The 22325-nt window shown below is 52.1% G+C and overlaps 1 protein-coding gene across 5 annotated transcripts in view; it reads left to right on the forward strand.

Moving 5' to 3' along the window:
• cblc (Cbl proto-oncogene C, E3 ubiquitin protein ligase) overlaps window positions 1-22325 on the forward strand; it is a 115946-nt gene that overhangs the window by 88080 nt on the left and 5541 nt on the right. For 2 of the 5 annotated variants that reach the window (XM_063056670.1, XM_063056672.1), the window contains exons 8-11: window positions 6282-6482; window positions 13019-13156; window positions 14046-14210; window positions 21956-22062. In XM_063056670.1, the coding sequence (XP_062912740.1) occupies window positions 6282-6482; window positions 13019-13156; window positions 14046-14210; window positions 21956-22062 (611 nt within the window). Of the gene's footprint in view, window positions 1-6281; window positions 6483-13018; window positions 13157-14045; window positions 14211-17688; window positions 17884-21955; window positions 22063-22325 lie in introns of those variants that run through there. The other 3 variants (XM_063056673.1, XM_063056674.1, XM_063056671.1) reach the window with 3 other exon arrangements.

Below are 22325 nucleotides of genomic sequence, written 5' to 3' on the forward strand. Positions count from 1 at the left end.
CTCTCCTCACCCCCTCTCTCTCTTCAACCCCCCTCTCTCGTCACCCCCCCGCTCTCTTCACCCCCCCGCTCTTCTCATTCCCTGCTCTTCTCAACCCCCTCTCCTCACCCCCAGTTCTCCTCACCTCCACTGCTCTCCTCAACCCCCCTTTCTCTTCAACGCCCCCATTCTTCTCAGCCCCTGTTCTTCTCAGCCCCCATTCTTCTCACCCCCCCACTCTCCTCACCCCCCCGCTCTCCTCACCCCCCCGCTCTCCTCACCCCCCCACTCTCCTCACCCCCCGCTCTTTTCACCCCCCCGCTCTTTTCACCCCCCTCTCCTCACTCCCGTCTCCTCACCCCCCTCTCCTCACCCGCCCTCTCCTCACCCGCCCTCTCCTCACCCGCCCTCTCCTCACCCGCCCTCTCCTCACCCGCCCTCTCCTCACCCGCCCTCTCCTCACCCCCCCGCTCTTCTCAACCTCCCCTCTCTTCTCAACCTCCCCTCTCTTCTCAACCCCCTCTCTCTTCAACCCCTCTCTCTCTTCAACCCCCCTCTCTCCTCACCCCCACTCTTTCCTCACCCCTGCACTCTCCTCACCCCCTCTGCCCTCACCCCCTCTGCCCTCACCCCCTCTGCCCTCACCCCCTCTGCCCTCACCCCCACTGCCCTCCTCACCCCACTGCTCTCCTCACCCCCACTGCCCTCCTCACCCCCACTGCCCTCCTCACCCCCACTGCTCTCCTCACCCCCACTGCTCTCCTCACCCCCACTGCTCTCCTCGCACCCCAGCTCTCCTCGCACCCCAGCTCTCATTGCACCCCAGCACTCCTCGCCCCCCGCTCTCCTCGCCAACCCGCTCTCCTCACCCCCCCTCTCCTCACCCCCCCTCTCCTCACCCCCCCTCTCCTCACCCCCCCTCTCTCCGCACCCTCTCTCCCCTAACACCCTCTCTCCCCTAACACCCTCTCTCCCCTAACACCCTCTCTCCCCTAACACCCCTTCTCCCCTTCTCCCCAATCCCCCTCTCCCCTAATCTCCCCTCTCCCCTAGTCCCACGTCTCTCCTCACCCCCTTCTCTCCTCACCCCCTTCTCTCCTCACCCCCCTCTCTCCTCACCCCCCTCTCCTCACCCCCCTCTCCTCACCCCCCTCTCCTCACGCCCCTTTCCTCACCCCCCTCTCCTCAACCCTGCTCTCCTCAACCCTGCTCTCCTCAACTCCCCTCTCCTCAACCCCGCTCTACTCACCTCTGCTCTCCTCCCCCTGCTCTTTTCACCCCCCCTGCTCTTTTCATCCCCCGCTCTTTTCATCCCCCGCTCTTTTCACCCCCCGCTCTTTTCACCCCCCGCTCTTTTCACCCCCCGCCCTTTTCACCCCCCGCCCTTTTCACCCCCCGCTCTTTTCACCCCCCCGCTCTTTTCACCCCCCCGCTCTTTTCACCCCCCCGCTCTCCTCACCCCCCCGCTCTCCTCACCCCCCCGCTCTCCTCACCCCCCCGCTCTCCTCACCCCCCCGCTCTTTTCACCCCCCCCGCTCTTTTCACCCCCCCCGCTCTCCTCACCTCCCTCTCCTCACTCCCCTCTCCTCACTCCCCTCTCCTCACCCCCCTCTCCTCACCCGCCCTCTCCTCACCCCCACGCTCTTCTCAACCTCCCCTCTCTTCTCAACCTCCCCTCTCTCCTCACCCCCACGCTCTTCTCAACCTCCCCTCTCTGCTCAACCTCCCCTCTCTTCTCAACCTCCCCTCTCTTCTCAACCTCCCCTCTCTTCTCAACCCCCTCTCTCTTCAACCCCCCTCTCTCTTCAACCCCCCTCTTTCCTCACCCCTGCACTCTCCTCACCCCCTCTGCCCTCACCCCCTCTGCCCTCACCCCCTCTGCCCTCACCCCCACTGCTCTCCTCACCCCCACTGCTCTCCTCACCCCCACAGCTCTCCTCGCACCCCAACTCTCCTCGCACCCCAACTCTCCTCGCACCCCAGCTCTCCTCGCACCCCAGCTCTCCTCGCACCCCAGCACTCCTCGCCCCCCCGCACTCCTCGCCAACCCGCTCTCCTCACCCCCCTCTCCTCACCCCCCCTCCTCAGCCCCCTCTCCTCACTCCCCCTCTCTCTGCACCCCCTCTCCCCTAACACCCTCTCTCCCCTGACACCCCTTCTCCCCTGATCCCCTTCTCCCCAATCCCCTTCTCCCCTAATCCCCCTCTCCCCTAATCCCACATCTCCCCTAACCCCCCTCTCTCCTCACCCCCTCTCTCCTCACCCCCCTCTCTCCTCACCCCCCTCTCTCCTCACCCCCCTCTCTCCTCACCCCCCTCTCCTCACCCCCTCTCCTCAACCTCCCTCTCCTCAACCCCGCTCTCCTCAACTCCGCTCTCCTCAACCCCGCTCTACTCACCCCCACTGCTCTCCTCCCCCTGCTCTTTTCACCCCCCCCGCTCTTTTCACCCCCCGCTCTTTTCACCCCCCGCTCTTTTCACCCCCCGCCCTTTTCACCCCCCAGCCCTTTCCACCCCCAGCCCTTTCCACCCCCCGCTCTTTTCACCCCTGCCCTCCTCAACCCCTCTCTCCTCAACCCCTCTCTCTCTTCAACCCCTCTCTCTCTTCAACCACTCTCTGTCTTCAACCCTGCGCTCTCTTCAACCCTCCGCTCTCTTCAACCCTCCGCTCTCTTCAACCCCCGCTCTCTTCAACCCCCCGCTCTTCTCACCCCCGTTCTTCTCAACCCCCCTCTCCTCACCCCCCTCTCCTCACCCCCCTCTCCACAACCCCCCTCTCCCCAACCCCCTTCTCCCCAACCCCCCTCTCCCCAACCCCACTCTCCTCAACTCCGCTCTCCTCAACCCCGCTCTACTCACCCCCACTGCTCTTCTCCCCCTGCTCTTTTCACCCCGCGGCTCTTTTCACCCCCCATTCTTCTCAACCCCCCTCTCCTCACCCCCCCTCTCCTCACCCCCCCTCTCCTCACCCCGCCCTCTCCTCACCCCCCCTCTCCTCACCCCCAGCTCTCCTCACCCCCAGCTCTCCTCACCCCCTCCGCTCTCTTCCCCCTCCGCTGTCCTCCCCCTCCGCTGTCCTCCCCTTCCGCTGTCCTCCCCTTCCGCTGTCCTCCCCTTCCGCTGTCCTCCCCCTCCGCTCTCCTCCCCCTCCGCTCTCCTCCCCCTCCGCTCTCCTCCCCCTCCGCTCTCTTCACCCACCCGCTCTCTTCACCCCCCCGCTCTCTTCACCCCCCCGCTCTCCTCGCTCCCCGCTCTCCTCGCCCCCCGCTCTCCTCGCCCCCCCTGTCCTCACCCCCCCTGTCCTCACCCCCCCTGTCCTCACCCCCCCTGTCCTCACCCCCCTGTCCTCACCCCCCCTCTCCTCACCCCCCTCTCCTCACCCCCCTCTCCTCACCCCCTCTCCTCACCCCCTCTCCTCACCCCCTCTCCTCACCCCCTCTCCTCACCCCCTCTCCTCACCCCCTCTTCTCACCCCCCTCTTCTCACCCCCTCTCCTCACCCCCCTCTCCTCACCCCCCTCTCCTCACCCCCCTCTCCTCACCCCCCCTCTCCTCACCCCCCCCTCTCCTCACCCCCTCTATCCTCACCCTCTCTCCTCAGCCCCCTCTCCTCACTCCCCCTATCTCCGCACCCCCCTCCCCTAACACCCCCCCTCCCCTAACACCCCTCTCTCCTCACCCCCCTCTCCTCACCCCCCTCTCCTCACCCCCCTCTCCTCACCCCCCTCTCCTCACCCCCCTCTCCTCACCCCCCCTCTCCTCACCCCCCTCTCCTCACCCCCCTCTCCTCACCCACCCTCTCCTCACCCCCCCCTCCTCACCCCTCCCTCCTCACCCCCCCATCACCCCCTCCTCAACCCCCCTCTCCTCCGCCCCCCTCTCCGCCGCCCCGCTCTTCTCAATCCCCCTCTCCTCACCCCCTGCTCTCTTCACCCCCCTCTCTCATCACCCCCGCTCTTCCCAACCCCCTCTCTCCTCACCCCCCGCTCTTCTCAGCCCCCCACTCTTCTCATCCCACCTCTCTCCTCACCGACCCCTCATCTAACCCCCCTCCCCTAACCCCTGCTATCCCCCAACACCCCCTTCTCACCCCTACTCTCTCCCCCCCGCGCTTCTCAGCCTCCCACTCTTCTCAACCCCCGCTCTACTAAACCCCCCTCTATCCTCACCCCCAGCTCTCCTCTCCCCCGCTCTCCTCTCCCCCCGCTCTCCTCTCCCCCCGCTCTCCTCACCCTCCTCTCCTCACCCTCCTCTCCTCACCCTCCTCTGCTCACCCTCGTCTACTCACCCCCGTCTACTCACCCCCCTCTACTCACACCACTCTACTCAGCCCCCTCGCCTCACCCCCCCATCTCTCCGCACCCCCCTGCCCTAACACCCCCTCCCCTAACCCCCCAATCCCCCAACCCCCCTTTTTCACTCCCACTCTCTCCACCCCCCGCGCTTCTCAGCCCCCCGCTCTTATCGTCCCCCGCTCTTCTAAACCTCCCCTCTATCCTCACCCCCAGCTCTCCCCCGCTCTCCTCTCCCTCCGCTCTTCTCAACACCCCTGCTCTGCTCACCCCCCCTTCTCACCCCCCCTTCTCACCCCCCCTTCTCACCCCCCCTTCTCACCCCCCTTCTCACCCCCCTTCTCACGCCCCTTCTCACCCCCCTTCTCACCCCGCTCTCCTCACCCCGCTCTCCTCTCCCCTCACCCCCTCTCCCCTCACCCCCCCTCTCCTCACCCCCCGCTCTTCTCAACCCCCTATACTCTCACCCCCGCTCTTCTCAACCCCCCCTCGCTCACCCCTCCTCTCCCCTCACCCCCCCTCTCCCCTCACCCCCTCTCCCCTCACCCCCTCTCCCCTCACCCCCCTCTCCCCTCACCCCCTCTCCCCTCACCCCCTCTCCCCTCACCCCCTCTCCCCTCACACCCCTCTCCCCTCACACCCCTCTCCCCTCTCCCCTCAACCCCCTCTCCGCTCAACCCCCTCTCCCCTCAACCCCCTCTCCCCAACCCCCCTCTCCCCAACCCCCCTTCTCCCTAACCCTCCTCTCCCCTAATCCCCGTCTCTCCTCACCCCCTCTCTCCTCACCCCCTCTCTGCTCACCCCCTCTCTCCTCAACCCCCCCTCTCCTCAACCCCCCCTCTCCTCAACCCCCCCTCTCCTCAACCCCCCTCTCCTCAACCCCCCTCTCCTCAACCCCCCTCTCCTCAACCCCCCCTCTCCTCACCCCCTCCTCTCCTCACCCCACTCTCTCCTCATCCCCCGCGCTTCTCACCCCTCCGCTCTTCTCACCCCTCCGCTCTTCTCACCCCTCCGCTCTTCTCACCCCCCCTCTCCTCACCCCCTCTCCTCACCCCCAGCTCTCCTCACCCCCACTGCTCTCCTCCCCCTCCGCTCTCCTCAACCCCCCTCTCTCTTCAACCCCCCTCTCTCTTCAACCCCCCTCTCTCTTCAACCCCCCGCTCTTCTCACCCCCCCGCTCTTCTCACCCCCCCGCTCTTCTCACCCCCCCGCTCTTCTCACCCCGCCGCTCTTCTCACCCCCCCCGCTCTCCTAATCCCCCCCGCTCTCCTAATCCCCCCGCTCTTTTCACCCCCCCCGCTCCCCTCACCCCCCCGCTCTCCTCACCCCCCCGCTCTCCTCACCCCCCGCTCTCCTCACCCCCCGCTCTCCTCACCCCCCCGCTCTCCTCACCCCCCCGCTCTCCTCACCCCCCGCTCTCCTCACCCCCCGCTCTCCTCACCCCCCGCTCTCCTCACCCCCCCGCTCTCCTCACCCCCCCCCGCTCTTTTCACCCCCCCCGCTCTTTTCACCACCCCGCTCTTTTCACCACCTCGCTCTCCTCAGCCCCCGCTCTCCTCAGCCCCCGCTCTCCTCACCCCCCGCTCTTCTCAACCTCACGCTCTTCTCAACCCCCTCTCTCTTCAACCCCCCTCTTTCCTCACCCCTCCACTCTCCTCACCCCCCTCTCCCCTCCTCACCCCCTCTGCCCTCACCCCCTCTGCCCTCACCCCCTCTGCCCTCACCCCCTCTGCCCTCACCCCCTCTGCCCTCGCCCCCCGCTCTCCTCGCCCCCCGCTCTCCTCGCCCCCCGCTCTCCTCGCCCCCCGCTCTCCTCGCCCCCCGCTCTCCTCAACCCCCGCTCTCCTCACCCCCATCCCTCCTCACTCCCCCGCCCTCCTCACCCTCCACTCTTTTCAACGCTCCACTCTTCTCAACCCCTCCCACTCTCACTCTTTTCAACTCCCACTCTTTTCCCACTACTCTCTTCGTCTACTCTCCCAAACTCACTCAGCGCTCCACTCTTCCTCTAGCAGTCTGATGGCCACACTTGTCCCTTCTGTCGCTGTGAGATTCGGGGCACACAGCTAATTGTGGTCGAGCCATTTGCCCCTCGTCCGTGTCGTCCCTCCCCCAGTGCCCCACTGGCTGAGGTGGAGTCAGAGGATGAAGACGAGGAGGACAACTTTGAAGACATGGAGACCCTGGTTGATCAGCTGGCATTGCTCAACAAGGTGAGATCTGAGGTTGGGGCATTGTTTCTCTCTATCTGTGGGACCACCCAAACCCCAGCCACGGTGGAACAATCACTGGGACCATCTAAACCCCATCGGCAGTGGAACCATTTGTGGGACCACCCAAACCCCATCCATGGTGGGATCATCACTGCGACCACATGAACTCCATCTTTAGAGTGACTATCTCTTGGACCACTCAAACCCCATCCACACCAGCCATCTCTGAAACAACCTGAACCTCAGCCAGGGTGGAAACTTTGCTGGGACTAACTGAACTCCATCCACAGTGGGACCATATCTGGGATCATCCTAACCCTATATGCAATGAGGAAACATCTATTGTGGCCTGAAAAAGTTTGGGCATCCCTGGTCAAAATTTCTGTTACTGTGAATAGTTAAGTGAAGATGAACTGATCTCCAACAGTCATAAAGTTAAAGATGAAATATTCTAATCAACATTTTAAGCAAGATTAGTGTATTATTTTTGTTTTGTACAGTTTTAGAGTGGAAAAAAAGGGAAGGAGCATGATGCAAAAGTTTGGGCACTCCAGGAGCTTTGAGCTCTCAGACAACTTTTAACAAGGTCTCAGACCTTAATTAGCTTGTTAGGGCTATGGCTTGTTCACAGTCATCGTCAGGAAAGGCCAGGTGATGCAAATTTCAAAGCTTTATAAATGCCCTGACTCCTCAAACCTTGACCCAACAATCAGCAGCCATGGGCTCCTCGAAGTATCTGCCTAGCACTCTGAGAATTAAAATAAATGATGCCCACAAAGCAGGAAAAGGCTATAAGAAGATAGCACATTGATTTCAGGTAGCCGTTTCCTCAGTTCGTAATGTAATTAAGAAATGGAAGTTAACAGGAACGGTGGAGGTCAAGTTGAGGTCTGGAAGACCAAGAAAACTTTCCAAGAGAACTGCTCGAAGGATTGCTAGAAAGGCAAATCAAAACCCCTGTTTGACTGCAAAAGACCTTCAGGAAGATTTAGCAGACTCTAGAGTGCTGGTGCACTGTTCTACTGTGCAGCGACACCTGCACAAATATGACCTTCATGGAAGAGTCATCAGAAGAAAACCTTTCCTGTGTCCTCAACACAAAATTCAATGTCAGAAGTTTACAAAGGAACATCTAAATAAGCCTGATGCATTTTGGAAACAAGTCCTATGGACTGATGAAGTTAAAATAGAACTTTTTGGCTGCAATAAACAAAGATATGTTTGGAGAAAAAAGGGTGCTGAATTTCATGAAAAGAACACCTCTCCAACTGTTAAGCACAGGGGTGGATCGATCATGCTTTGGACTTATGTTGCAGCTAATGGCACAGGGAACATTTCACTGGTAGAGGGAAGAATGAATTCAATTAAATTCTGGAAACAAACATCACACTGTCTGTAAAAAAGCTGAAGATGAAAAGAGGATGGCTTCTACAACAGGATAATGATCCTAAACACACCTCAAAATTCACAATGGACTACCTCAAGAGGCGCAAGCTGAAGGTTTTGCCATGGCCCTCACAGACCCCCGACCTAAACATCATCGAGAATCTGTGGATAGACCTCAAAAGAGCAGTGCATGCAAGACAGCCCAAGAATCTCACAGAACTGGAAGCCTTTTGCAAGAAAGAATGGGCAAAAATCACCTAAACAAGAATTGAAAGACTCTTAGCTGGCTACAGAAAGCATTTACAAGCTGTGAAACTTGCTAAAGGGGCTGTTACTGACCATGCAGGGTGCCCAAACTTTTGCTTTGGGCCCTTTCCTTTTTTGTTATTTTGAAATTGTAAAAGGTGGAAATAAAAAAGTAATCTTGCTTAAAATATTAAAGAAATGTGTCATCTTTAATTTTATGCCTTTTGGAAATCAGGTCATCTTTTACTCGCTTAGCTATTCACAGTAACAAATTTTGACCGGGGTGCCCAAACATTTGCATGCCACTGTGTATCCCATCCACTGTGGGACCATCTCTGTAACTACCCAAACCTCATATGCAGTGTGACCACCTGATCCCCATTGATGATGGGACCAGTTCTGGAGCCACCTGGACATATTGACCGTCTCTAGGAACACCTGCACCTACCCATGGTGGGACCTTCTCAGGGACCACATGAATCCCATCCAGAGTGGGACTATCTCTGGAACCACATTCCCTCCATCCATGACTTATTCCAAAGGTGAATATTGAGGCTTTATAAGGCACTGGCGATGCCTCACTTGGAGTATTGTGAGCAGTTTTAGGCCCCTTATTGTAGAAAGGATGTGCTGACATTAGAGAAATTTCAAAGGAGGTCCATGAAAATGATGCCAGGATTGAAAGGCTTTTCATATAAGGAACATTTGATGGCTCTGGGCCTGTACTGACTGTAATTCAGAAGAATGAAGGAGGATAAGACATGAAAGAATAGGACCTATCAAGTGTGACAGTGGGAAAATGCGTATGGAACCAGAGGAAGTAGCAGAGGTACTTAATGAATATTTTACTTCAATATTCACTATGGAAAAGGAATTTGGTGATTGTAGTGATGACTTGCAATGGACTGAAAAGCTTGAGCATGTAGATATTAAGAAACAGGATGTGCTGGAGCTTTTGAAAAGCATCAAGTTGAATAAGTTGCCGGGACCGGATGAGATGTATCCCAGGCTACTGTGGGAAGTGAGGGAGGAGATTGCTGAGCCTCTGGCGATGATCTTTGCATCATCAATAGGGATGGGAGAGGTTCTGGAGGATTGGAGGGTTGTGAATAGTGTTCCCTTATTCAAGCAAGAGAGTAGAGTTACCCCAGGAAATTATAGACCAGGGAGTCTTACTTCAGTGGTTGGTAAGTTGATGGAGAAGATCCTGAGAGGCAGGATTATGAACATTTGGAGAGGTACAGTATAATATGATTAGGAATAGTTAGCATGGCTTTGTCAAGGGCAGGTCGTGCCTTATGAGCCTGATTGAATTTTTTGAGGATGTGACTGAACACATTGATGAAGGAAGAGCAGTAGATGTGGTGTATATGGATTTCAGTAAGGCATTTGATAAGGTTATTGCAAGGCTTATTGAGAAAGTAAGGAGGCATGGGATCCAAGGGGACATTGCTTTGTGGATCCAGAACTGGCTTGCCCACAGAAGGCAAAGAGTGATTGTAGACAGGTCATATTCTGCATGGAGGTCGGTCAGCAGTGGTGTGCCTCAGGGATCTGTTCTGGGACCCCTACTCTTCATGATTTTTATAATTGACCTGGATGAGAAAGTGGAGGGATGGATTAGTAAGGTTGCTGATGACACAACGGTTGGGGGTGTTATGGATAGTGTGGAGGGCTGTCAGAGGTTACAGCAGGACATTGATAGGATGCAAAACTGTGCTGAGAATTGGCAGATGGAGTTCAACCCAGGTAAGTGTGAAGTGGTTCATTTTGGTAGGTCAAATATGATGGCAGAATATAGGATTAATGGTGACTCTTGACAGTGTGGAGGATCAGAGGGATCTTGGGGTCCGAGTTCATAGGACATTCAAATCTGCTGCGCAGGTTGACTCTGTGCTTAAGAAGGCATAAGGTGCATTGGCCTTCATCAATCATGGGATTGAGTTTAAGAGCGAGAGGTAATGTTGCAGCTATATAAGACACTGGTCAGACCCCATTTGGAGTACTGTGCTCAGTTCTGGTCACCTCACTACAGGAAGGATGTGGAAACCATAGAAGGGTGCAGAGGAGATTTACAAGGATGTTGCCTGGATTGGGAAACACACCTTATAAAGACAGGTTGAGTGAAATCGGCCTTTTCTCCTTGGAGCGACGGAGGATGAGAGGTGACCTGATAGAGGTGTATAAGATGATGAGAGGCATTGATCGTGTGAATAGTCAGAAGCTTTTTCCCAGATCTATAATGGCTGCCACAAGAGGGCACAAGTTTAAAGTGCTTAGGAGTAGGTACAGAGTAGACGGCAGGGGTAGGTTTTTTACGCAGATAGTGGTAAGTGAGTGGAATGGGCTGCTGGCAACAGTGGTGGAGGCGGATACAATATGGTCTTTTAAGAGACTTTTGGATAGGTACATGGAGCTTTGAAAAATAGAGGTCTATGGGTAACCCTAGTAATTTCTATGTTAGGGATATGTTTGGCACAACTTTGTGAGCCGAAGGGCCTGTATTGTGCTGTAGGTTTTCTATGTTTCTATGGATCTCATTGAAATCTATTGAATGTTGAAAGGCCTCAACAGAGCAGATGTGGAAAGAATGTTTCCTATGATGCGGAGGCCTAGGACCAGAGGGCAGAGCCTCAGAATAGAGTGGTGTTCATTTACAACAGAAATGAGGAGGAGTTTCTTTAGCCGAAGAGTGGTGGATCTGTGGAAGTCAGGCCATTGAGCGTGTTGAAGGCAGGGGTTGATAGGAGCTCGATTCGTGAAGGCATGAAGGGTTACATGGAGAAGTCAGGAGATTGGGACTAAAAGCAAATTGGATCGGCCATGATGAAGTGGCAGTGCAGACTCTACGGGCCAAATGGCCTAATTCTGCTCCCACGTCTTATGAAAAAGTTTTCTAAAGGGAGGATGGAATAGCATGGCAACAAGGGAAGTTAGGACAGAATGAAAGCAAAAGTGAAGACATACAATGCAGCAAATTGTGGGAAGCTACAGTACTGGGAAGCGATTTAAAAATCACCAGAAGGCAACTGAAAAAAACAATAAAGAGAGAAAAGATGAACTATGAAGGTAAGCTAACCAGTAATATAAATGAGGATACCAATAGCTTCTTCGCATATATGAAGAGTAAAAGAGAGGCAAGAATGGATATTGGATCACACCTCTCGAGAGGTAGTATTGGGGGGACAAAGAAATGGCAGAAGAACTCAAATATTTTGTGTCAGCCTTCACAGCAAATGATACCATCAGTATTGCAGAAATTCAAGAGTGTCAGGTGGCTGAAGTGAGTGCAGTTGCTGTTGTAAAGGAGGAGGAGCTTGGGAAGCTGAAAGGTCGGAAGGCAGATAATTCTCTTGGACCAGATGGACTGCTATCCAGGGTCCTGAAAGAGGCAGCTGAAGTCATTGAATCACTGGATTCTGGAATGGCGATGGAGGAATGGAAAATTGCAAATGTCACTCCACTCTTTAAAAAGGGAAAGGGCCAGAAATAAGGAAATTAGTTGGTCTGACTGCAGTGGTTGAGTCCATAGATGTTGGAGTTCATTATTAAAGATGTGGTTTTGATAAAATAAGCTGAAGTCAGCATGGCTTCCTTCAACAGAAAGTCTTGTGTGACAGATCTGTTTGCCTTCTTCAAGGAAAACAAGAGGCACAATAGACAAAGCAGAGTCAATGGTGTTGTTTACTTTGATTTTCAGGAAGCCTTTGACAAGGTACCACACACGAAGCTGCTAAACAAGATAAGAGCCTATCGTATATACTGGCATGGATAGAACATTGGCTGATTGGCAGGAAGCAAAGAGTGAGAGTAAAGGGAACCTTTACTGGCTGGCTACTGGTGACTAGTGGTATTCCACAGAGTTCAGTGTTGGAACCATTTCTTTTTATGTTATATGCAAATGATCTGGATGACAGAAGTGGTGACTTTTATCCAAGTTTGCAGATGATATGAAGGTAGGTGGAGGGGCAGATAGTGTTGAAGGCAAGTACAATGAGTAATTATGTAGACTATTGTGAGAAATTGGATGTGCAAAGGGACTTGGGAGTCCTCATGCAGGATTCCCTGCAGGTTAACTTGCAGGTTGAGTTGGTGGTAAGGAATGCAAATGCAATGTTAGCATTCATTTCAAGAGGACTAGAATGTGAGAGCAAGATTGTGATGCTGAGGCTTTATAAAGCATTGTTCAGACTGCACTTGGAGTATTGTGACAAGTTTTGGGTCCCGTATCTGAGAAAAGATGTACTGCCATTGGAGGGGGTCCAGAGGAGGTTTGCAGGAATGACCAAAGAATGGACGGGTTAATGTATGATTGCTCTGGGCCTACACGCACTGGACTTCAGAAGAATAAAGTGGGTGGGACTCATCAAAACATCAAATATTGAAATATGTAGATAACAGACATGGAGAGGATGCCTCCAACAGTGGGAGCGTCTCGGCCAGAGGGTAAAGGCTCAAAATACAAGGACGTCTCCTTCGAACAGAGTTGAGGAATGAGAACAAGTATGACAAATTTTTGGAATTCATTGCCACAGATGGCTATGGAGGCCAAGTTTTTCAGTATATCTAAACTGGAGGTTAATAGGTTCTTGATTAGTCAGGGCATCAGACATTACAGGGAGAAGGCAGGAGAATGGCTTTGAGACATATAATATATCAGCCATGATGGAATAGTGAGGCAGACACGCTGGGTTCAATGGCCTAATTCTGCTCCTATGTCTTCTGGTCGTATGGATGGAGGGAAATGGACTCGTGCAGACTGTCGGGATTAGTTTAATTTGGCAATGTTTTCAGCACAGTCCCTGTGGGCTGAAGGGCCTGGTCCTGTGGGTAAGGGGCCTGTTCCTGTACAGTACTGGTCCACATTCTATGATCTGACACTCCTTTCTCTGCTCACCCCACAGGAGAACCGAGACCACCCGGAGACCCCGCCTGCTTGTCCCCCTGTCCCACCACGGACTGACCTGTCGGGTTCCCAGGGTAACGGCCGTGTCCCTCAACCTCCCTGCCGCAGGTTCGGCAGTCCACCCACTGTGCCCCAGGTAAGGTCAATACCTCACCATGGGACCCCTCACCCATCTCCTCTTGCACCCTCAGTTCCCCGGGACACCTCACACTCTCGGCCCCACCTTCTCCTTGGATCCCAAACCATCCCTCTCCTCCCCAAGACCAACTCCAACACCCAACTCCCACGACTCTATTCCCCTGAATCTGTACCCCGACTCACCTTCACCCTGCCTTACCCATGGGACAGGGGAGTGGTGAGGTCTCAGTAGGAAGTTTGGGAGTGTAATAGGAGGATCTCTCCGAGGGCAGGGGAAAGGATTTCAGAGTTCTGCACTCTGAACTTCTTCCCCACCCTCCCACTGTCTCCTTGTCTGTGACTGCCCACAGCTACGCATGGGGAGGGGGAGGTGACAAAGGAAGAATAGGGAGGAGGGTGGGAGGAGGGAGAGAGGGTGGAAGGGGAAGGAAAGAGGGTGTGGGGAGGGAAGGGAGAACAGGATCAGGAGGGTATGTACCAGAAGAAACAAACATTTAAGTCTCTCTCAACCCCTCCCCTCTCTCTCACTTCACCTCCCCCATATCTTCCTAATGCTAACCCATTCACCTACCCCCAAATATCCCTTCCTTTTCATTTCCCACCCCCTCACCGCTCATCCTCTCCAACATGCTCTTCTACCACATCCTCTTCCTCATTCCACTCTCCTCCATTCATACCCACTGTCCCTTGTCTTCTCATCACCCTCACCTTCCCTTTTCTCTTCTCAACATCATCTCCTACCCCCCCAACCCCTACCACCCCACTCCCCCTCTCCCACTTGCCCCTCCTCCCCACCCCTTTTCCCCTACACCCTTCTCCCCCCTCCACCACCCCCCTCTACACCCTCCTCCTACGTCTGCCTCACCCTCTTCCTCTCTGCCCCTCAGGCCAGTCCAAAAGTGCCGGCCACGGTGATCCAGGAGCGGATGAAGAACCGTCCCCTGCCAAGGGTTCCCATTTCCGGGAGAGGAGCCGGGCATCGCCAGGGCACCGAGATGACTGCCTGGGACCTCCTTGGCCGCAGGGGCGCTGAGCGCCGGCACGTAGCAGCGGTGAGGGTGAAGAAAGCTCAGGGGGGTGGCAGTGAAGGATGGGTAGGGCCTCAGGAGGAGTGGTTTGAGTGAGGAGGGAGGAGCTGAGGAGGAAGGGTATCGGGGAAGGGGTGAGCAGGGAGGTATAGAGATAGGTTTGAGGAGGGAGGATGGAGAGGGTGAGGGCAAGGAGTGGCGGGCGTAAGGAGGTAGGGGTAAGGATGAGGGGTGGTGATGGGTATTGGTGATGTGGTCGGTATGTTACAGATGACACCACCCTGGGTGGTGTGGTGGAGTGTATAGAAGGTCTTTGAGGTTGAGAGGTGACATCATAACACCGTAATATATAGGAGCAGAATTAGGCCATTTGCCTATCGAGTCTACTCTACCATTTCATCATGACTTATCCAATTTTCCTCTCGGCCCTAATATCCTGCCTTCTCCCTGTATCTCTTCATGTGCTGGCCAATCAACAATTTTTCAACCTCTGCATTAAATATACGTACAGACTTGACCTCAACAGCTGCCTGTGGCAATGAATTCACAGATTCACCAACTTCCAGCTCAAGAAATTTCTCCTCAGCTCCATTTTAAAAGGACGCTCCTCTATTCTGAGGCTGTGTCCTCTGGTCTTAGACTGTTCCATTATAGGAAACATCCTTTCCACATCTGCTCTGTGAAAGCTTTTCATCATTTGGTAGGCTTCAATGAGGTGACCCCTCGTTCTTCTGAATTCCAGTGAAGAGCCATCAAACAATCTGTACATGACACACCATTTAATCCTGGAATCATTTCTGTTGAACTCTTTTGAACCTTCTTCAGTCTCAGCACATCCTTTCTATGATAAGGGGTCCAATATTGCTCACAATACTCCAAGTGAGACCTCACCAGTGCTTTATAAATTCTCAATATTACGTCCTGGCTTTTTCATTCTAGTCCTCTTGAAATGAATGTTAACATCACATTTGCCTTCCTCACTACAGACTCAAACTACAAATTAACCTTCAGGGAATCCTGCACAAGAACTTCCAGCAACACACACAAAATGCTGGTGGAACGCAGCAGGCCAGACAGCATCCATAGGAAGAAGCACAGTCGACGTTTCGGGTCGAGAAGGAATGCTGTCTGGCCTGCTGCGTTCCACCAGCATTTTGTGTCTGTTGCTTGAATTTCCAGCATGTGCAGATTTTCTCGTGTTTACAAGAACTTCCAAGTCCCTTTGTGCCTCATATTTTTGTATTTTCTCTCCATTTAGAAAATAGTCAACCGTTTCATGTTGTCTTCCAAAGTTCATTACCGTACACTTTCCGACACTGTGGTCCATCCGCCATTTCTTTGCCCATGCTCCCAATCTAAGTCCTTCTCTAGCCTCTCAACTTCTTCAAAACTACCTTCCCCTCCACCTCTCTTCATATCATCCAAATGATTGGCATATAACATTAAAAAATCGGTCCCAACACTGACTCCTGTGGAACACCACTAGTCACTGCAGCCAGTCAGAAAAGGCTCCCTTTATTCTCACTCTTTGCCTTCTGCTAATTTGCTTCTGCTTTATCTATGCTAGAATCTTTCCTCTAATCCCATGGGCTCCTAGTTTGTAAGCAGCCTCACGTGTGGCACCTAGTCAAAGACCTTCTGAAAATCCAAGTACACAACATCAACTGATTCTCCTTTGTCTATCCCGCTTGTTATTTCTTTGTTTCCAACAGATTTGTTAGGCAAGATTTTCCCTTGTGGAAACCATGCTGACTACGGCTTATTTTATCATGTGCCTCTAGGTAGCCTGAGACCTCCTATTGAATAATCAACTCCAAAATCTTCCCAACCACTGAGGTCAAATTAATTGGCCTGTAGTTTCCTTTTTTTTTTGCCTTTCTCCCTTCTTGAAGTGTGGAATTTTCCAGTCTTTTGGAACCATTCCAGAATCTAGTGATTCTTGAAAGATCATTACTAATGCCTCCACAATCTCTTCAGCTACCTCCTCCAGAACCCTGACGTGTACACCATCTGGTCCAAGTGCCTTATCTACCTTCAGACCTTTCAGTTTCCCAAGAACTTTCTTTTTAGTTATGCCAGTTATAGTAACTTTACATAATCCATGACCCCTTACACCTGGAACTTCCAACATACTGCAAGTGCCTTCCACAGTGAAGAATGCTGCCAAAATATTTAATCAGTTTGTTGGTTAGACCACTGTTCCACATTACTACCTCTCCAGCATCTTTTTTTTTGTCCAGAGGTCTGATATCCATGCTCATCTCTCTTTTACAATTTATATATCTGAAGAAACTTCTGGTATCCACTTTAATATTATTGGATAACTTTCTTTTGTATTCCAACTTTACCTTCTTAATTACTTTTTTTATTTACCTCCTGTTGGGTTCTTAAAGTATCCCAATCCTCTAACTTCTCACAAATATTTGCTCTATTATATGACCGTTCTTTGGCCTTTATGTTGGCTTTGACTCTCTTGTTAGCCATAGTTGTGTCATCTTTCCTTCTGAATACTTCTTCCTCTTTGGGATGTATATAACTTGTGCCTTCTAGTGTTTAAGTCTTCCTGATGTGGCTGATTTTTTGGCTTGTGCTTAGGCTCATGTGTTGTTTATTTTGTGCCTATAAGTTGTGTGCCTTGTTGTGTATATCTGTGTTTCTTGTATTTGTAATTTTAGCAACCTGTTATGGATTGTACAGCACTTTGGTCAACATGGATTATTTTTAAATGTGCTTTATAAATAAACTTGACTTGACTTCCAAGTTGCTTCTAGGTTGCTCTGCCATCACCTCTGTCAATGTTCTTTTACAATCAATTCTGGCCAACTCCTTTCTCAAGCTTTTGTAATTACATTTATTCCACTGTAACAGTGATACATCTGACTTTAGCTTCTCCTTCTCAAATTAGATTAGATTAGATGCAACTTTATTGTCACTGTGCCAAGTACAGATAAAAAGCCAATGAAATGCAGTTAGCATCTGACCAGAAATGCAAAGAATAGTGTTATTTACAAAATAACTGCGAATAAAAAGTAAATGCTACAGCACACAAATATAAAAGTACGGAGACAGTACAATATGGGTGCAATACTGCTTAGCGTTGTGATGTGAGGTTCAGCAGGGTCACAGCCTCAGGGAAGAAGCTCTTCCTGTGTCTGCTGGTGTGGGAGCAGAGGCTCCTGTAGCGCCTACTGGATGGGAGGAGAGTAAAAAGTCCATGGTTAGGGTGAGATGCATCCTTGATAATGCTTTTCACCCTGCCCAGGCAGCGTTTATGGTAGATGTTCTCAATGGTGGGGAATTGGGTGCTGATAATCCGCTGGGCAGTTTTCACCCGCTGGAGTGCTTTGCAGTCCAATACAGGACAATTGCCATACCACACTGAGATGCAGTTGGTGAGTATGCTCTCAATGGCACAGCGGTAAAAGTCCGTCAGTATTCTGGGACAGCGGTGAGGTTTTTTGATGCTCTGCAGGAAATAAAGGCGCTGTTGCACCTTTTTCAGCAGGATGGAGGAGTCCAGGGACCAGGTGAGATCCTCAGAAAGGTGGACACCAAGGAATTTGAAGCTTGATTCACGCTCCACTACAGCTCCGTTGATGTAGATGGGGACATGAGTGTGGCTCCCAGCATGCCTGAAGTCCACAATGATCTCCTTGGTCTTCTGGGTGTTAAAGGCCAGGTTGTTGTCGGCACACCACGCGGCCAGGTGCTAGACCTCATCCCTGTAGGCCGTCTCATCATCCCCTCTGATCAGGCCAACCACTGTGGTGATGTCTGCGAACTTGATTCTGGAGTTAGAACCATGTATAGGAGTGCAGTCATAGGTGAAATGGGAGTACAGAAGAGGGTTCAGCACACAGCCTTGAGGCACGCCGGTGTTCAGGGTGAGAGTGGAGGAGGAGAGGTTGTCTAACTTAACTGATTGGGGTCTGTTAGTCAGTAGGTTCAAGGTCCAATTGCAGAGAGATGAGCTGATACCAAGCTGGCGAAGTTTGGTGATCAGCTTGGAGGGGATCACAGTATTGAATGCTGAACTAAAGTCAATGAACAGCATTCTGACGTAAGAGTTGGGGCTGTGCAGGTGAGTCAGGGCAGAGTGAAGTGCCGTGGAGATGGCATCCTCTGTTGACCTGTTGGTGTGTTAGGCAAATTGATGGGGGTCCAGTGTAGAGGGCAGACAGGATTTCAGATGTGATAGAACCAGTCTCTCAAAGCACTTTGCAATGATGGGGATGAGTGTAACTGGGCGGAAGTCATTCAGGCCCGTGGCAGTGGAATGCCTCGGCACTGGAACAATGGTGGTGATCTTGAAGCTTATGGAGACAACTGCCTAGACCAGGGACAGATTAAAAATGTCCATGAAGACCCCAGCCAACTGCCCTGCTCAGACTCTGAGCACACGGCCAGGTATTCCATCCAGACCAGCTGCCTTCCGTACATTCACCCTGCTCAGGGTGGCGCAAACATCGGAGGTGGAAAGTGAGAGAGCCAGTTCACCAGGTGGGAGATCCGCTTTGAGGGTGACCTCCTTGTTTTCTTGGTCAAAGCGAGCGTAGAAGTAATTGAGCTCATCAGGGAGGGTAGCAGAGCTGGAAGGGGGCACAGTACTAGGTGATTTGAAGTCTGTAATGACCTGTATGCCTTGCCACATGCGCCAGTTCTCTGAGGAGTTGAAATGCTCCTCGATTCTCTGTTTGTATATGTGTTTAGCCTGAGAGATTCCCCTCCTCAGGTTGGCCCTGGCTGAGCTGTAAGTCTCCCGGTCTCCAGACCTGAAGGCTGAATCTCTGGCTTTGAGCAGGAGGTAAACTTTTCTGTTCATCCATGGTTTCTGATTGGGGAAAACTTTTGTTTGTTTTTGTGATGTCACTCTATCTACACACTTGTTGATGTGCTCAAGGACAGAGTTGGTATATAAATCAGTGTTAATCTGAGAGTCTGTGGTGGCATGGGCAGCAAACACGCTCCAGTCTGTGTGCTGGAATTGGTGCTGAAGAGCAGAGTCAGCACCCTCCAGCCAGATCGTAACAGTCTTCATTGTGCATTTCACACGTTTAATGACCGGGCTATACTTGTGAATCAGAAACAATGAAAGATGGTCCCACTGTCCCAGGTGGGGGAGGGTAGTGGCTTTGTAAGTGTCAGCCACATTTGTGTAGACATGATCTAATGTTTCATTTCCCTTTGTGGTGCATGATACATTTTGGTAAAATTTTGGAAACACGGTATGTAGGTTACAAAGTCCCCAGCGACAATAAAGGCTCCGTCTGGATGCAATCTCTGCAGCTTGCTAATAGCGGCACTGAGGTCTTTCATGGCTACTTTAGCATTAGCATCCGGTGGTACATAAACTGCGACAGCAATGATGCATGTAAACGCTCAAGGTTGATAAAAAAAAGTCTGCACTTAATAATCAGGTATTCCAAATCAGCAAAGCAATAAATGTCAGCAATGGTAGAGTTAGTACACCATGATCGATTCACGTAGATGCATAAACCACCTCCCCTACTTTTACCTGTCGCTGTTGCAGCTCTGTCAGCCCTGAAGACCGTGCGCCCTTCCAGTTCCACCACGTTGTTTGGAACATCACTGTTTAGCCACGTCTCCGTAAAAAACATGACGTTGCAATCCATAAGCCTTCTTTGTATGAGGGTCCAAGTCCTTAGTTCATCCAGCTTGCTTGTCAGAGACGGAACATTGGCGAGGAAGATGCTAGGTAGCGCTGGCCAGTGTGGATTTAGTCTTAACCTAGCACGCAAACCTCCACGCTTCCCCTGTCTTTGTTTATGGTCTCGATGCCGGCGCCAGGCCCTTCCGGTCGGAGCGAGTGGATGAAATCTCAGGGTGAAGTCGATCACATTATGAACACCTCTCCTTAGGGTTCCTTTACCTTATGCTCTCTAATCAATTCTGTTTCATTGCACAACACCTAGCCCAGAATAGCTGATCCTCTTGTGGACTCTAAAAAGCTGTCTCGTAGGCACTCTAGAAATTAATCCCCTCCTGGAATCCTGCACCAAACTAATTTTCCAAATCAACCTGCATATTGAAACCCCCATGAAGATTGTAACATTGCCCTTCAGGCATGCATTTTCTATGTCCTGTTGTAATTTGTAGACCACATCCTGGTGGTGATGGGTTTTGGTGACATGCCTGGTGCGTTACACACTGGGTGGTGCGGTAGACAGTGAGGAAAAGGTCTCTCAGGAGGACGGGTGAGGATGAGAGTGGTGACGGGTGCACGTGATGTGTTCAGTATGCAATGGATGATATCACACAGGGTGGACAGTGGGAAAGGGTCTCTCAGGTCACAGTGGGATCAGGGTCAGCTGGGGAACTGGGCCAAGGAATGGCAGGTGAAGTTTAACACAGGCAAGTGCATGGACACAGTTTGGGAAGTGAAACAAGGCTGGGACTTGTACAGTGAAGAGTGAGGCCTGGGGAGTGTTGTAGAACAGAGAAACACGGAGATACAGGGATATGGTTCCCTGAGACTAGTGACACAATTACTCAAACTGCATGTGGGCAATGAAAAATTTACTTGTGGCAGCATCCGATGCTCACAGCATCAGATACACAACATACCCAAAAAATACAAATATAACTTATGCTATACATAATTTTTTCAAGAAAGAACACATTTAGTGCAAAAAAAACCTCTTCGTTTAAAGTGATCAAAGTGGTCGTCCCACTTTTGTCATACTGAGGTGTGATTAAAGTGATACAGTCATTGGCATCCACAGCACAGAAACAGGCCCTTTGGCCCATCTAGTCTGTGCCAGATCATTTACTACTGCCTACTCCCATCGACCGTCACTCAAACCACAGGTCTCCATACTCCTACCATCCATGGACCTGTCCAAATTTGTCTTAAATGTTGAAATTAAGCTCGCACTCACCACTTACACTGGCAGCTCGTTCCACTCGCTCACCACACTCGGAGCAAATAAGATTCCCCTTATGCTTCCCTTAAATAGTTCACTGTTCAGCCCTGTGAAAGGGTTGTCCGAGTTGATTGCAGAATGGTTGAATGGAAGTAGCTGTTCATGAACCGGGTGTGGAACCTCAAGCTGCTGTACCTCCTGCCCGATGGGAGGCGTGAGAAGATGGCATGGCCTGGACCTTTGATGGATGTTGTCTTTTTGAGACAGCATCTCTTGCAGATACTACTGATGGTGGAGAGGGAGGTGCCTATGGTATATTGGGCAGAATCTGCTGCTCTCTGCAGATTCCAATGTTCTTCACATTCAAATTGCCGCACCAGGTCATGGTGCTACCAGTCAGGACACTTCCAACAGTACACCTGTAGAAGTTTGTTTGAGTGTTCAATAAACAGGTTGGCAAAGAAGGTGTCTGAGATGCAGGTGGTCACTGGTCAGGGCACAGAGGAAACAAGTTGTGATACTATGTGATACTTGTACAAGACGTTGGTAAGACCGCGCTTGGAGTACTCTGTGCAGTTCTGGTCACCCAGCTATAGGAAGGATGTCATTAAGCTGGAGAGGGTGCAGGAAAGATTCACGAGGATGTTTCCGGAACTGGAGGGCGTGAGTTATCAGGAGAGACTTGACAGACTGGAACTGTCATCCCTGGAGCGAAGAAGGTCGAGAGGTGACCTCACAGGGGTTTATAAAGGTTCAATTTTATTGTCACCATATGTACAACCAAACAAATCAACCTTCCTCCAGACCATGGTGCACCGACAAACCACATATCACAACAGCGGTTGGTGTTGAGGGGCTGGCCTGACCTTCCCTCTCATCCACTAGGAGACCCGCCTGGACATTGACGTGGATCCCAAATATACAGAGCCACAGCCCCAACCCCACCTCTCCACTGCCGACAGAAACTCGATTGACCTGAACTCAACTGCACAGTAAGATTCGAAATCTTGTCAGCCCCCTCCATCCCTTCAACCCCCTCTTCATTTCCTACTGCTCAAAAATCTCCTCTTCCCCATTTCTCCCACTCCCCTCATCTCCTCCCCTCTTCCCTTCTTCCGCTCTCCTCCCCCACTCCTAGCCTCTTCCCTCTCGCTCCTCCCACTCTCCTCGCTCCCATTCTCACCTCTCCCACTCTCACTCCCTCACTCTCCCCCCACACCTACTATCCCCCAACTCCCACTCTCCCCTTCCATCA

The sequence above is a fragment of the Mobula hypostoma genome, chromosome 8 (genome assembly GCF_963921235.1).
Source record: "Mobula hypostoma chromosome 8, sMobHyp1.1, whole genome shotgun sequence".
NCBI classification, from domain to species: domain Eukaryota; kingdom Metazoa; phylum Chordata; class Chondrichthyes; order Myliobatiformes; family Myliobatidae; genus Mobula; species Mobula hypostoma.